The 14670-nt window shown below is 34.9% G+C and overlaps 1 protein-coding gene across 1 annotated transcript in view; it reads right to left on the bottom strand.

Annotated features, from left to right (window-relative positions):
• The window catches only part of trol (terribly reduced optic lobes), a 141359-nt gene that overhangs the window by 89505 nt on the left and 37184 nt on the right, over positions 1 to 14670 (bottom strand). The window contains 9 exon segments of the mRNA XM_085480898.1: positions 2707 to 2823; positions 3961 to 4072; positions 4074 to 4222; positions 5044 to 5208; positions 5786 to 5946; positions 6054 to 6222; positions 6880 to 7054; positions 7283 to 7455; positions 7591 to 7735. Of these exon segments, the coding sequence (XP_085337024.1) occupies positions 2707 to 2823; positions 3961 to 4072; positions 4074 to 4222; positions 5044 to 5208; positions 5786 to 5946; positions 6054 to 6222; positions 6880 to 7054; positions 7283 to 7455; positions 7591 to 7735 (1366 nt within the window).

Genomic DNA, 14670 nt, shown 5'->3' with positions numbered 1-14670 from the left:
ATAAATATTTATCGAATCAGAATAGCAAGGCCCTTCGTATAAATTATTAGGAGAAAAACTTTACTGAAAAACTTTGTTGTATCCCATTTTTCCACATCCCTTCTCGCATTGTTCCCCCGACCTATTGAAGCTTTATTGTCGCTCAAGAACGGGACGTTGCGGACGTTTAAGTCGACTGATCTATATATGGAAGGCGAGGACGCACCTGAGTAATGTTCGTAGACGACGGAGGTTGACGTTTGTCATGGCGGTGCCTAGCGTGCAGGTCATACTCCTGCCCTCTCTTTCGATTCTACCCTTCTGTTCTCCCCACCGTGTCTGTCGTATTCTGTTGCCTCTTCTCCTACCCCCGTCCCAGCAGAGAAACTCATAATTGTTCGAGGGGACATATCGCTGGCGCGAGGGAGGAAAGACTATCGGAGACACGAAAGTGGTTATGCGCATTCCTGCTTGAGGGAAAAGAGAGAAAGAGATAGAGGGAACGATGAAGAGGAAGTGGAGTAGCGAAGGGTGAGTTAAACGCGGGGAAACAAAAAGAGAGAAAGAGAGAAAAAGAGAGCCAGGATCGTCCTCCCGTGTGCCTCACGACTGAATACTTGAATATTGATTAAGCATGCACATCGCGATTACTGGGAGCAGGTAAAAGCGCTCCTCTTGCAGGTCCGCGGTCTGCGTGTCTGCGGATATTTATGTGAAGCGGTGCTTCGACGATCCCTCTACTCGTCTCCATCTAACCAACCCCCTAGTCAGCACCAGCCCATCCGCGCGCAAGCTCCCGTCGTCTCAGACGGATAAAAAAGGCATGTCGGAAGAGTCGGAAGATATCCGCTAACCATGAGACGTTTAAACGATGAGAGCGCGGATGTACGAAGCGCGTGTACGGTTGCTTGATTTACGGCCTTCGAAGGATTATATCCTTCGATCGCGATCTGCCGCGAGCGAGCGAGCGAACGAGCAAACGAGCTCTGGCCTAGTTCGCCTCCAGTCGACGATTAACAGAATAACGGGAAGCCATTCCTCAATTTGTCCCTGTTTCTTTTTTTTTCTTCTCGCCTTCAACACGCGAGGTTACGAGGACGGAAACGCGAATACGAGAAAGAATCAGTTTGAACGATTCCGTATAATGCGTTCCGCGATGCTCTTATATAAGAAAATGAGATGGGAAATCAATCGCGAACTATTATAGATGGACAAATGAGATACTTCTATTTAAATTAGCCACAAGTTAATCCCTCGCAATAAGTTGCTGTAATAGCGATAAAGATATTATTTGTTAACACAATCGAGTAGCTTCCGAAAACGACGTTCCGAAATCGTGATTGTGGATTGTTCACTTTGAATAGTAGAATAATTGTGAAATCGCGATAATGCGCGAAAAATACAAGTTTCGATGTAAAACGTTACGTTTTATTATGCGCGCAAATGTGTGTTAACGCCTACTCGTTATGTGCATTGTATAATTTTCCGGAATAATTAGCTCACTGCCTCGAATTTTCCACTATTATACAAAGTATTATTATGAAAGAAAATAAAATCATGAATTGTACATTGAAAAAGTTCCTATACGTTATATAAATTTTTTTTCCACATATTATCAAATGCATAACTGTTTCTCAATTTTACGAATGAAAAGGATTCGCTAATATGATACATTGATTTAAGTTACAATGCAAGCAAGTTCTAGCGAAATAACGCATGAATCGCGATTTATTTCATTATTCGTGACATTTTTTGTTCATTTCGTGGGGAAGGCGCGAGGATATAATTCACGGGCCGATACCGCCAAGCTAATTTACCCCGGCCGAACGCGCGCAGCCGTCTAATTAAGCTGGCTTTCGCACAACAAAGCGCGTACGTGTGGCCGCAATCGGGCGGGCTTTACAACACCGGCCAGCATCCGACGCTTCCACGTTGTTGACCACGATCGTCCTCTACTCGAGGCATCGGAAGCACCGGAAAAAGAGGACGCGCGGGATAACGGGGAGAAAAAGCCCTCGAGCTTTGAATATTCAGTAGGTACGTCCCGCCGCGTCTTCTCGCTCTCGCGGCTTCTCTCCAGTCTGACCTTATTTTTCTACGTAAAAAACTACGGCTTCCGCCGTTACTTGGGGATTCGCCTCGTTGTTTGCGGAAAAGACACGTCGCCGGAAATTTGCGCCAGCGCTCGCAGTTGAACGAAGGACAGACCGATTTGAATTAACATACGAGTGCCAAGACGCAGAGCGCTAATAAACCGTCAGTCTCGATAAGTAAAGTTTTAACGCGGGGAAAATGTGGCGAAAGATAACGGTCGTATCGATTTTCCGGGTCGGTAGAACAGGTAACTGGTTCTCTATACCATCTACTCGCGAATCTACATCCTAACTGATAAACTGACGATCGTAGATAAGCTGCACGTAGTGCACGTTCACAGGTATATGGTGCATGTTATCAAGCAGTCGATAAGACTGAAATTTCAGCCGGATAATTCGCTTGATCTTACCGAATATGTTTTTAATCATTTCTTTTACATATACATATGTTAAATAGTGATTAAACGATAATAAATATCAATATTTTTTCAATAGCAACGCCATGTTTGCAGTTTTTAATGTGCAAAGTTAAACAGAAAGTTTTCCGTTTAAACAATTCAGAGTCCTCGTAATTTATTCTTAAAATGTCAATATATAATTACGTTGCATTATAAAAAAAAATCGTGGTACTCACTGGGATAGTTGCAGTCGTGTTCGTCGCTACCGTCTTGGCAATCTTCCACGAAGTTGCATCGCTGAGATTCCAATATACATCTGTTTACATCACACGCAAACTCGCCAACGCTGCAGCCTATAAATATATAAAATATAAATTATTAGCATATTTGTACATACAATAATTACACTTTGAAATTAATCATATATATCTCATGATATGCTTTCAAACTTATACAAATATACAGTATATCCTACAATCGTAGTATAAAATTACAAAATTACAAAACATTACATACAAAATTTATTTTTTAAAAGTGTTAGAGAAACATACGATCTCATATTATTATTAACATGCTAAATTACATGCATCAATATGCAATAAAAATCTACAAGTTCTATATTGACATATATACATTTGTAAATGAATACAGCAAATGAGCAGAAATTTTAAATATATCTTATGTAATAATAATATACAATATTGTTTATTATGTAAAAGAATGTTTAATAGTCTGATTTTTAATTTTTATCAATGCTTACTTTAATAATTGTGCGTCTGTTATGTGCGCGAAAATGCGCGCGTAATTGAGACTACGGTCACGCGGAGTTTGCTTGACGGAATTCTCACGCGTTCACATTATTTACATAATATACAGTATTATACAATAATTTACACAATATACGCATAATACAGCGATAAAAAGAACAATTTCAAATAAATTTTGTAAACATTAAACATTTTATATTATTTTTTAAACATTATTAACCATTCAATATAAATGTTTAATATATATATATAAAAATATTTTTATATCAATTTTTAAAAATACTTCTGTGTGTTTTGATAACTTAAAAAATTTCTATCTTAAAAAATCTGTCGCTCTTATTTTATTTTTTATATTATTTATATTTAGTATTCAAACTTTTAGTAATTATACGTATATGGAGCATTATTACATTTTAAAACAGAAAAGTATGAAAATTAATAATTTATAAATTAATAATATTACAATTATAAATTAAATTCATTCTCACAACAACAATGCATGTATAAAACCACTAACTACTTCGTTCAAAGATAATTGTATACAAAATAAAATAAGAACAATATTTCTATGTCAAAATGCATAAAATTTGAATTTTATAAAAATTCTCAGAAAGATTACGTTAAATTCCAATATTAAATACACACACATACATATATACACACACATTTATTCCAATCTTTTTTGTCATTAAGTCAATGAAGATTAATCGGCACAACTTATACCTGAATGTGGACAGCCGACCTCGTCACCACCGTCATTGCAATCCGGAACACCGTCGCATTGCTGCACCGAACAAATGTAACGACTGCCATCTTGACAGCGTACTGTATCGTCAGGCGCGACACTTGTTTGCTGACCGTAGCGTAGATATCTCGTCCTCCCTACTGCTGTCATCGATATCAGATACTTCCGGTTTTACCTCATGATGTAAATCCGGGAAATAATCTGAATGTAGTCGTGGCTTCACAGTAGTGTACTCGAAATCTGCTGTTTCGTTTATCAATATGGTTCAATGCGGTGTACAAATATCATATACGTGTTAGTGAAATAAATGGATTAAGCATTAAGTGCATAATAAACAAAATTGATAAAATGATAATAGATATAAATGCTATTTTTCAACTTATTTTCAATAATATTGTTTGTGTGCTATAAAAAATATATTTTTTTAAGAATATTATATTTCTATATAAAAATATTTTAAGAAAAATAAATAATTATATCATATATTTATAATATATTAACTGTATTTATGTAGGCTATTTCTTCTGTAATTCTTGTGTAAATTATTATCTATATATTTCTATAAATATATATATATATAATAATTCTATTCGAAACTTAATTAAATGTACACTAAAATATTGTGTTTTTCATTAATTAAATAAACAAAGTTGAAAAACGTGCATTTAATAGTTTAATGAAGCGAATAGAAAATATATATATATATATATATATATATATAAAATAAACAATTTAAAATTTATAATAAAAAGCTCTCTCTATCTGCTCGACCCTGTCTTGGAAATTATTCCATATAAACGCGATACTTTATTATAAACTATATGTACAGAATTGTAAATAAATCATACAGAGATTTACTATAAAGCTATGATTACAGCTATGTTATAACGTACCATATATCTGTACATAGGCTACATCTTGACCTTCATTAAGAGGAAAAAATAGAAATGCATATTTTATATAAGCGCTATAAATAAGTCATGAGTTTGAACAATATTGTCGTAAAGTTTCCCCTCGAAAGAGATGATTACGCAATGCGGATTCGAGTCCTGCGTACTTACCATCATTTGTTCTGTTTGATGAATCTGTCGGACAATTATCCTCGTCGGAACCATCATTGCATTGTAATATGCCATCGCAGCGTGATTCTAGCGATACACATTCACCGCTTCTACATCTTAATTCGGCTGTTTGATCGCATTCCGGCTGTGTGTTTTTCTCTCCGGCTGTATTCAGTTGCCATGTATCGTATTTGTGTGCATTCGTTGTGTCGAGAGTAGAATAAATGATTCGCGACGCAAGTGTTTATTTAAAAAAAATTTTTTTTTAAATATTTAATGAAAAAAAAGAAAATTAATTGAGATGTTAAAATAATGATAATAAATTAAATAAAAGATAAATATATCTAAATAAATAAATAAATATCGTGAAAATTGTACATGAATCTTGCAAGCAATTTAAGACTGTAAAAGCATTCATCGTGCATATCTACTCAACAATTATATAATAATGTAATATATATGTGCATTAAAAGAATTGTCACGGGAATGATCGATTTTAGTTCTCGATGATTAGCTTCACGATTGTTTTGTGCGAATAATATTTTGCGCACAGCCATTAATCAATTTTGACCGTTAAGAAGTCGATCATTCGATATTCATTCAGACCTTTACACTTATTGTATTCAGACTTTCCGTAAGTTCACGTGGCATCGCAGAAAGTTGGAACAAATTACGAAGTTGAGTTTTGAAAGGTTTAACGTGAAATCGATCATTTCCAGAGTCGTTAGATCGATGGAAATACCTTGGAATATTCTGAATGTGAATCCCTCCGGACCTACTTGGATACCACCTAAGGAGTGATACTGCAACTGTTGATCTAGGATGGCACGCACCTCGAGTTCGTCTGTGAACGTCGAACCGATGTCTAAGGTAACTTGCGACGTGAAAGCATCAGACGTTGGTCTAAAAATAAAAAAAATTAATTAGGCTATTTAAATAGTTCAAATATAGAGATATGATATTTTAGAAATGTTATCAAGATAAAAATAATAGTGGATAATTATACTTACGATATCTTAACGACGCTGGCGAAATGATTGTATCCCGGAATATAACGACTGTACAAGTCCTCGAGGGCATGCGTGAGATTACCACTCAATTCCCGATATTCAGGACTGTTTCTGTCGGAATATTCTCGTCTATACGGCTCGCTGACTGTCAATGTTATTCGGTAAAATCCTGTCAAAGAGAAAATTAGTAATGAATAATCGATCCCTTAAAAATTAATTATACACACACACAATATTTATTATAAACAATGCTCTACAATGCTATTATAATATTGTTTTTGTTTCGGTTCGTTTTGCATTTATTTACAATATAAAATTTATACATTCTCTGTAATTGGTAAAAAAAACATATATATATATATATATATATATATATATATATATATATATTACGAGAATATAACAAATTTTTCATTAATTCACCAAAAAATTGTGTTAAATAAATAATAAGCTCTGTATTAACAAATGTAATTAGTATTAATACATATAAATATTCTCTGAGTTGATCGATTGAGATTTTGTTGCGCTAAATAAGTAGTACATTTTAAAATAAAGCTGCCAATCTCTTATTTTGATATTATATTATAACTTTTATTTCTATATCAATAAAATATTATTATATATGTATATTAAATAAGCTGTTAACAATTTTCTTATGTATTTTTATTATTGTTTTCACGAACATATAAAATTAATTAAGATTATTAACAAATTTATCGTCTTTTTTCTCTAACAATAAGAAAAAAGGAAAGAAGAGATTCAAAAGTTATTAAATCTAATAAATTTTAATTAATAGAATTGCATCTATAAAAAATTCGAAACTTACGTGCTTTTCCGTCAACATTGCGAGGTTGAGTTCCTATATTTGTATGATGATCCAATTCTTCTTCGCCCGCGCTGCCTTCGATTTCTCCTGAGCCAGCCAAGTCTTCGTCATCAGAATTCCCATATGTTATCGGTATTCGTTGACTTTCCGCGACGTTACTTATCTCATTATCGTGCTATAAAAAGCATAATAATATTTTTGTATAAAATATATTTTTATAAATGAATGTGAATTGTTTAAAGAAAATCGAAAAGCAAAAATGTTTATAAATCTTGTATCTATAACATATAATACTATTAAAAACACTATATATCTAGATAAAAAATATATATTACAATCTAATGAAACGTGATACCAGATGAGATAACAAATGAAATAAAATTTAAAAGCAATATTTTATTACTTCGTCGTCTGCTTCGTTGTCCTCGTCCTTTTCAAGAGTTAATTTTTCGCTACCAATACTTTCGGCACTTGGCACTTCAGGTTGATCGAGAGTATGATTCCCTTCATTTCCATCGAGATGACTGTTTAAGATGACCGTGTTGTCAAACGTTTCATCTTGATATTCTTTTTGGTCTATAAAATTAAATAATTAAAAGATTGGACAATAGTGTAAATATTTTCAATATATTGTAATGTGATAAAAAATTCATAAAAAATATTATATGCTTAGATTCTTCTAATTATATTTTATTAAAACGGAATTAATACCTGGCGCCGGTGTCGTTGATGTGGAAAAGAAATCGAAGATTTCTCTCTTTATCCTATGAAGAAGAGATTCATCCTGATGCGTTTCGATCATTGGCGCTTGAACCGCGGGTTGTTTACCTTCCGGATCGAAAATCAAGTCATCGTCCTGAAAAAGCAAATCGAAATTGTAGATCTTGAATGTTAAAAAGAAACGGATAAGATTGTTCTTATCACGATAACAATTATAATACGCAAATATAGTTTCCAAATTAATCTATTGAATCGTTTCATCATTGCAAGGGGAGACAATCAACCTCTCTCATGAGTCTCTTTATAAAATTATATGAAATTTAAAAATCAGATTTTGTTAGTATTTCAAATAGCTTCAAGAATATCTTCTGCATTCGTTACAATTTTCGTCGCTTTATGACAAATTCATAAGTCACTATCTCGTTGGGCCCGCCGAGAACCGGATAACCATATGTGCCCGCACGCGCGCGAACAGCAGCAGCACGTACGTGTAAGAGATCCTCGAGCGTGTATATCGCCAAGTATCCTCACGTGTCTCTCATAAAGAACCAATTCTCACCTAAACACACGATATAAATTCAGGATCGTCGAGCCATTCTGCAGCGCGTCGTGATTCCATAAGAATCGCGCGACCGGCAAACTGCCCAGGATTCGAGTACGGGTCAATGACGTTGCCCGTACGGGATGAAAATGGAGAACCGACGTACCCATATAGCGAGGTATAAGCCAGAAAAGCCAACTGGAATAATGTATCGTTACGGGTGAATATCTGACGAGTCCCGGCTACGTAGGGATACGGCCCGCCCGATTATGCAAGCGCGTCGTTATTACAACATAAATATGAATAATACACTGGGTCTATACCCCAGGAAAACCTTATATGTGTGACGTTTCTATACAAATAAAAAATACAAATGCACTCAGCAATAATCGAACTAACGAGAACATCGTGAAACAATTCGTTCACGATTACATAGCAAGTATTTAATCAAAGAAAATTAACAAAAAATTATTCTTTAAAATTAACTTTAATTTCTCTTGTCCTTTTTATTAATATATATAAAATTTAATTAATTCGATAAAAATTAATAAATCAAGATATATTAAATTCTTAATTCGCATTACTGTTGATTACTTTTAATAAGACGATTTTCGTACGGCATGTGAGACACGTGTCTCGTTTTTAATGCGTGCACACAAGTGTTGCGCGACGTTGTAACACGTGAGCGGAACTGGCGTATCTTTTTCCACGAGCGCGAGTTTGTGCACCGGTAATGAAGCTTAAATCGCATCGAGACGAGATGTATTATTACGATGGTGCATTTACACGTCGCGTCGGGCATCATTTAAAGATTCGCATGCAGCATGCAACGCATTCGCGTTTATAAGAAAACTGCACACCTCGTCTCGTGCGTGCACATGCGAGTCTAACAATAAATGCAAGTGCGAAACGGCGTGTACGCGTTACATAACTTTGAACTCGGTTTTAACGAGGCTAACGACACGATGGGTTTATTAAGTCGCGATTCGAGACAATCCAAACATTCGCGAAACGACTGTTTTTTCAATTCGGAAACTCGTTGACGGAAGAATAATATAAAAGAAATATAAAAGATATATATCCAATATTATTATTGTAATTTCCGATTAATTGCTCTTTCCGATTAATTGCATTTTATTGTTCGAGTAGATATGGCTCCAAAATATTCATTCGTCAAGCATTAACAATCAAAAACAGTGAGCGATTCGAGAAAAAAACGCGACAACGCCCATCGTGCCCGTTGTTTCGAAATTGCGGAAGTCCGGACTTAGCGGGTCGCAGATAAAACGCACTGCGAGAGACCATTTTAGATCGCGATAACGACCATGATGCGCGGCACATCCTGCCAGAAAACAGTCGGTACATTGTTCGCACACACAGTTTTATTGCAGGCAATTTAACGATTCGGTCTGCATTTAAACTGTCCTTTAAACGATTCCAGCGCACTGCGCGTTCCATATCATTATCGGCTAATAGCGAGCATATAGATTTTATATAAATTCACAAGATTATTGGATAGTCACGCTATGGATACTTTCGATAAATTCAATAAGAATTGATAAAATATATACAATAAAATGCAATAAAATAAAACCGCACAAAGTTATCTCAAAATATCATAATGAAAGAAATGCAATATACACAGATATCACAATCAGATTATATTATTTTGAATAATTAAAGGGTTAATTATTTTTTAATAACTACACATTCAATGTTTCGAAAATGTCTGCGAATATATATGCTGCTGTGTATATTCTAATGTGTTTCGCGCGCTATTGTAAATTCAGCATTAAAGCTAATAGATGTGCGAGCTTTTTGCGGCTGTAAAACGTTAAACGGGAGTCTGCCAATAACGAGAGTATAAATCGGTCGACGAGGTCGAACGTCATAATAGAGCTCTTCGGGAAAAATAAAGAATCTGACCACGGAAAGCGCGGAGCATCGGTGCCCCCGAGACGCGGGGAAGAACTTTGTTATTCTGGGCAAGTTTTACACGGGATTCTGCAGCTAAGTCCACTCTATGATCCTTTCACGGCAACTACGTGCTCATACTTCGACAAAACACCGTTCCTATAGTCCGAAATCCTTAAAATGCATGGGAAATACGTGTTGGCGCAGGTTAAGTAGGAAATTCGTCCTGCGTCGAGCAGGTCCGGGGAACTTCGAAGGGCTTTACGATGGCAAAGTTGCCAAAGAGACGCGATGAAGATGCACGATTAACATTCTTAATATTCATTCTTTTTTTTCTCTCTCTCTCTCAACGTGTCTTACTTCGATGATGCATCGATCAGAATGATTCGACGAATTATGCAACGACTTTCATTGCCATGTGCGATCACTTCGAATCGTATTTGGAATATGCGGCGCGTCGATGACTATACAAGGTAATGCACGAGAGAAAAGGGAACGATATAGTAAAGGATATATTCTGCAAAATTAAATTTCCGAAATGACCATTCAATCGTACAGTTATATAATACTATAAATACTAGATATATAAAATAGCACACACATTCATTTTTTTGACATACATATAAGTGATAATATTTTTTGTCCAATTAATTTCTATCATCGAAATATCGCACGTTATTGCACAATGATAAGAATCGATAGCGCGAATGAATCTTTCACCGTTAGTTTCTCTTCTCATTGATGCAATTCTAAAGTATCCCTAAATGTTACCGAATTACCGTATCTAGGCTATCTTCGTTTGCTCACGTGTTGACGTACGCGGGAGATAACAGATGTATATCTTTTACATGGGTGCCTCAGTCAAAACACTTTTTTACATAATCGCGCTATAATGATAGTAGCAGTATATTTAAAGAATGAGACATACAATTTCCAATTCAATCAAACAGAAGAAGATTGATAGATTGACTGGTTTCTCTAAAGGGAACTCTGTGTTTATTGATAAACAATATAATATTGAATCTTAAATAAAAATTTTTTAAATGGAGCAAAGACAAAAGATACCATGAAAACATAAAATAAACTGTAATCAATAATAAAAAAAGATACTGTAGTCAAATGTATATAATATTACGTGACTCGAATTTTGAAAATATAGTATAAATGGCTTTGGATTTTTTTTTCTCTTTTAATAAACAAAATGTTGTTAATTTATAACTATTAATTTATATAATTGCAGATTAAAATTTTTTCTTTAGTGCATTATTTTTATTATTTTGTTCATTATATAATTATGTAATCACTATCGTATAAAAGAGTGAGAACATCACATTACGTGTTTTATGTGTTTCGTATTGATAATATTTTGCAATCAAAGCACTTGCAATCTACAGGTCAAGCGCACAGCAGATAATCAGTGCCCTATGAGAATTTGTAAATTTTTAACACATAAAAATTAAAGATGATCAATTCAGCATTATAATTATAACTTAAATCATTATTACGTAAAGACGTACAAAAGATATATCTTTTATTTTTATGTTGTATATACATATATATATATATATATATATATATATATCAAATCTATTAATAAATTAATTATAAATACTGTTAATGTTTTTTATTTTAATTATAATATCATATAATAAATTAATACAACGAAATATAGAGTAAAAGTATGATATGCATAATATATATAATTCATTTCTCCATTTATTCTTACATCATTGGTTTTCGTTTATTTTAAATCTCTCAGATTGAACTTTTTGTCATACAGCGATATTTTTAGTAGGCAGGTTACATATATAGAAATATTTTCCAATAATATATCACTTCTATATCAGACTTCTATATTTTATTGCGAGAGATAAATCTAAATATTAAAAAACAGTTATTACTATCACTGCCATAAATGTATATATGTATGTACGCGTACGTGTTTATATGACGTCGTTTACTATGATGAACATAAAGCATTATTAATGCGGCTAAATATTAAACATCCATCGATTAACTGGCTTTTTAAACTGACTGTAAAAGTCATAGTGCCTGTATATAGAACAGCTTTGTATGATTTAGTAGTGTCGAAGGCTATGTCCTGAGGAGAAAAAGTGCTCAAAGGTCAAGATCCAGCACGTACAAGGCAGGTCGGAACGAAGAAATCCCTCCAATTTAAGGGACTCTTCTCCGAGGCTTTGACTTAATGAATATATACGTCCAGTTTCTCGCGTCCTCCAGGAAAGAGAACGCGCGAAAGAGAAAAGCGATATGACGCAGGAAGAACGGAGTCGATAAGAAGAAGGGAAGAGGTGATAGCGAACGGAAGAGCGAAGGACGAAGGAAAGGGAAGCGAGATGTTGGCCGATCGTTCTTTGTCTTAAGCCGTGCTATATTAATGCGAAGAACATGTTACATGGAGTGGAATAAAGGGGTGGCAGCAGAGAAAAAGGGAGGAAGATGGAGGAAAGAGAGAGGGTGGCATCGTGGCGAAGAAAAAGAAGAGCGGCGTCATGCGGAATACTAAGGAGGGTCACACACGCTCGTCGAATCTATGTCTAAGATGGAAGGACGAAAGAGGACGGCCTACTCGTTTAACCTCGTCTTTGCATTTTAACAGCTTCTCGTCGCAGGAACAAGTCCTTCGATCCGAAAGATACGGAGTCCGGTGAACAGTTAAATGATGTGTCAAATTGTACAACGCTTCAATCGCGTTGATTTCAATTGGAAATGGCAAAGATATGTGTCACATTTCATTATTAATTTGTTAAATGTAATGAAGCAAATTATAGTAAAAAGAAAATCATTTTTTCAACACTGACAGAGACGCGAATTTTTATCGCATTGATGAACGTGGCAATCATTTTTACGTGTCCAAGTAAATTGTGATGTAACAGATTGAAAATAAAGAAATTAAAGAAACGGGTATAAAATAAAACAATTAATAAAAACGGGTGTACTTTTTAGTTCGATAAATATCGACATTTTGATAAATGTATTGCGTGTCACACGAACAAGTAGAGGAGCTAAAAATCGTGCGCGCCAGTATATATGTTAACAGAAAACACACACGCGCTTAATTCCCAACAAGCGGATTCACGAGAGTTAGTCGGATCACCGAAGCAGGGATGATCTTATATGAACCTTCATATATCCCCTCGTGTATTAAAGAACCACGACGCGGTCAAATAATTCCGGCTCGACCAAATATCTCAATCCTCTCTCGGCCGTGGCCGCGAAATTGCGGAAATCATCTCGGTCCGATTTCCCGAGGAGAATGCGACGTCGATTCTCTCACAGCAACCGACGAACCCGCGGGCTGCGGTCTGTCACTCGCACGTCAACCCCTCGACGCCGGAAAAAGCGCATTAACCAGTTTTCGGGAAGATACAGTCTTCGCCGACAGCTCTCTCGCGAGAAAGATCTTGAATGACGAGATATCAATTCCTCTACATAATTGCAATGAAAACCGTCTCTCTTCCATATTATTAATCCTTGACAAAATGTTGATAAATTTCGACATGTCGATGCGATGGTAAATAATTGTGAAATATCTACATCGAGAAAATTGATACAAATATCGCTGCAAATAACAATATTTCTCCATTCGCGTCTCCATTTGATATTTTGTGAACCCGTAAGCATAATTTTAAATTCTGTTCTCCTTGTTAATTCAAATCAAGTTAATGATAAGTACGAGGAAAACAGGCAATTATACGCACTTATCACAGACGGATATAGATCCGATTATTTGTTAACGTTAATTCACTAAAAAAAATCGTCTTGGAAATAACTTCGTATTCAGAAGTTGCTGCATTTATTAATAGAATCATTAAAAACGATCAAGACGTTGTCAAAACAATATTAAAACAAAATTGTTCTCACTAATTAAACTCACACTATATTTACATAGATTTATCGAGTAGTGCTATTTATTCTTAATAGCATTTATTGATTGTTTCTAATTATAGGTACAAATACATATGGACTGGTAGATGTATAACTCAAAATGATTATTTATTCCTATCAATTTATTATTACAGTTACATATTTATATTAAAATTGCATGGCTAAATCCCGCATAATGTATATTCTTTTATCATTATTTTTATAAACTTATATTGTTAAAAAAATTCTAAATTTTAACATCGATAATAATATCATTATTTGATATTTTTATTTATACAAAATCCAGCACAATCGTTTTAATATATGCAGCAAAAAGATCAAGAATTTTTATAATCTGATCGATATGTCATTCTTCTCGCTTAAGGCGGTGTCTGCCCGTTTATCCTGCATCGTGTCACGAATGAAACCCGAAACGCCGAGTACCCGGCGCAACAAAGTACGAAACTCCACTTAACACTTACCACCCCACGAGAACGTTCTCACGTGTCGTCTATTACGATCTGCCGCGCATCCGTTTCCCTATAAAAGGACCGCGTTAAGCGTCATTTCGACCATTCGCGAGGGGTGAGTTACATAACTACCCCGATTGCAGAGATTTGTTTCCTAAAATGTAATCCTCGACTAGGATTAAGTAACTCCTACGATGTAGGGCCAGGGATTTCCTCTATATTTTCTCAGAGGGAAATTTTCTATATTTACACATATTT

This window comes from Nylanderia fulva, unplaced genomic scaffold (genome assembly GCF_048542155.1).
Source record: "Nylanderia fulva isolate GAGA-0341 unplaced genomic scaffold, ASM4854215v1 Scaffold1, whole genome shotgun sequence".
NCBI classification, from domain to species: domain Eukaryota; kingdom Metazoa; phylum Arthropoda; class Insecta; order Hymenoptera; family Formicidae; genus Nylanderia; species Nylanderia fulva.
The sequence above is the reverse complement of the archived record's forward strand: the minus strand, read 5'-3'. Positions and strand labels throughout refer to the sequence as shown.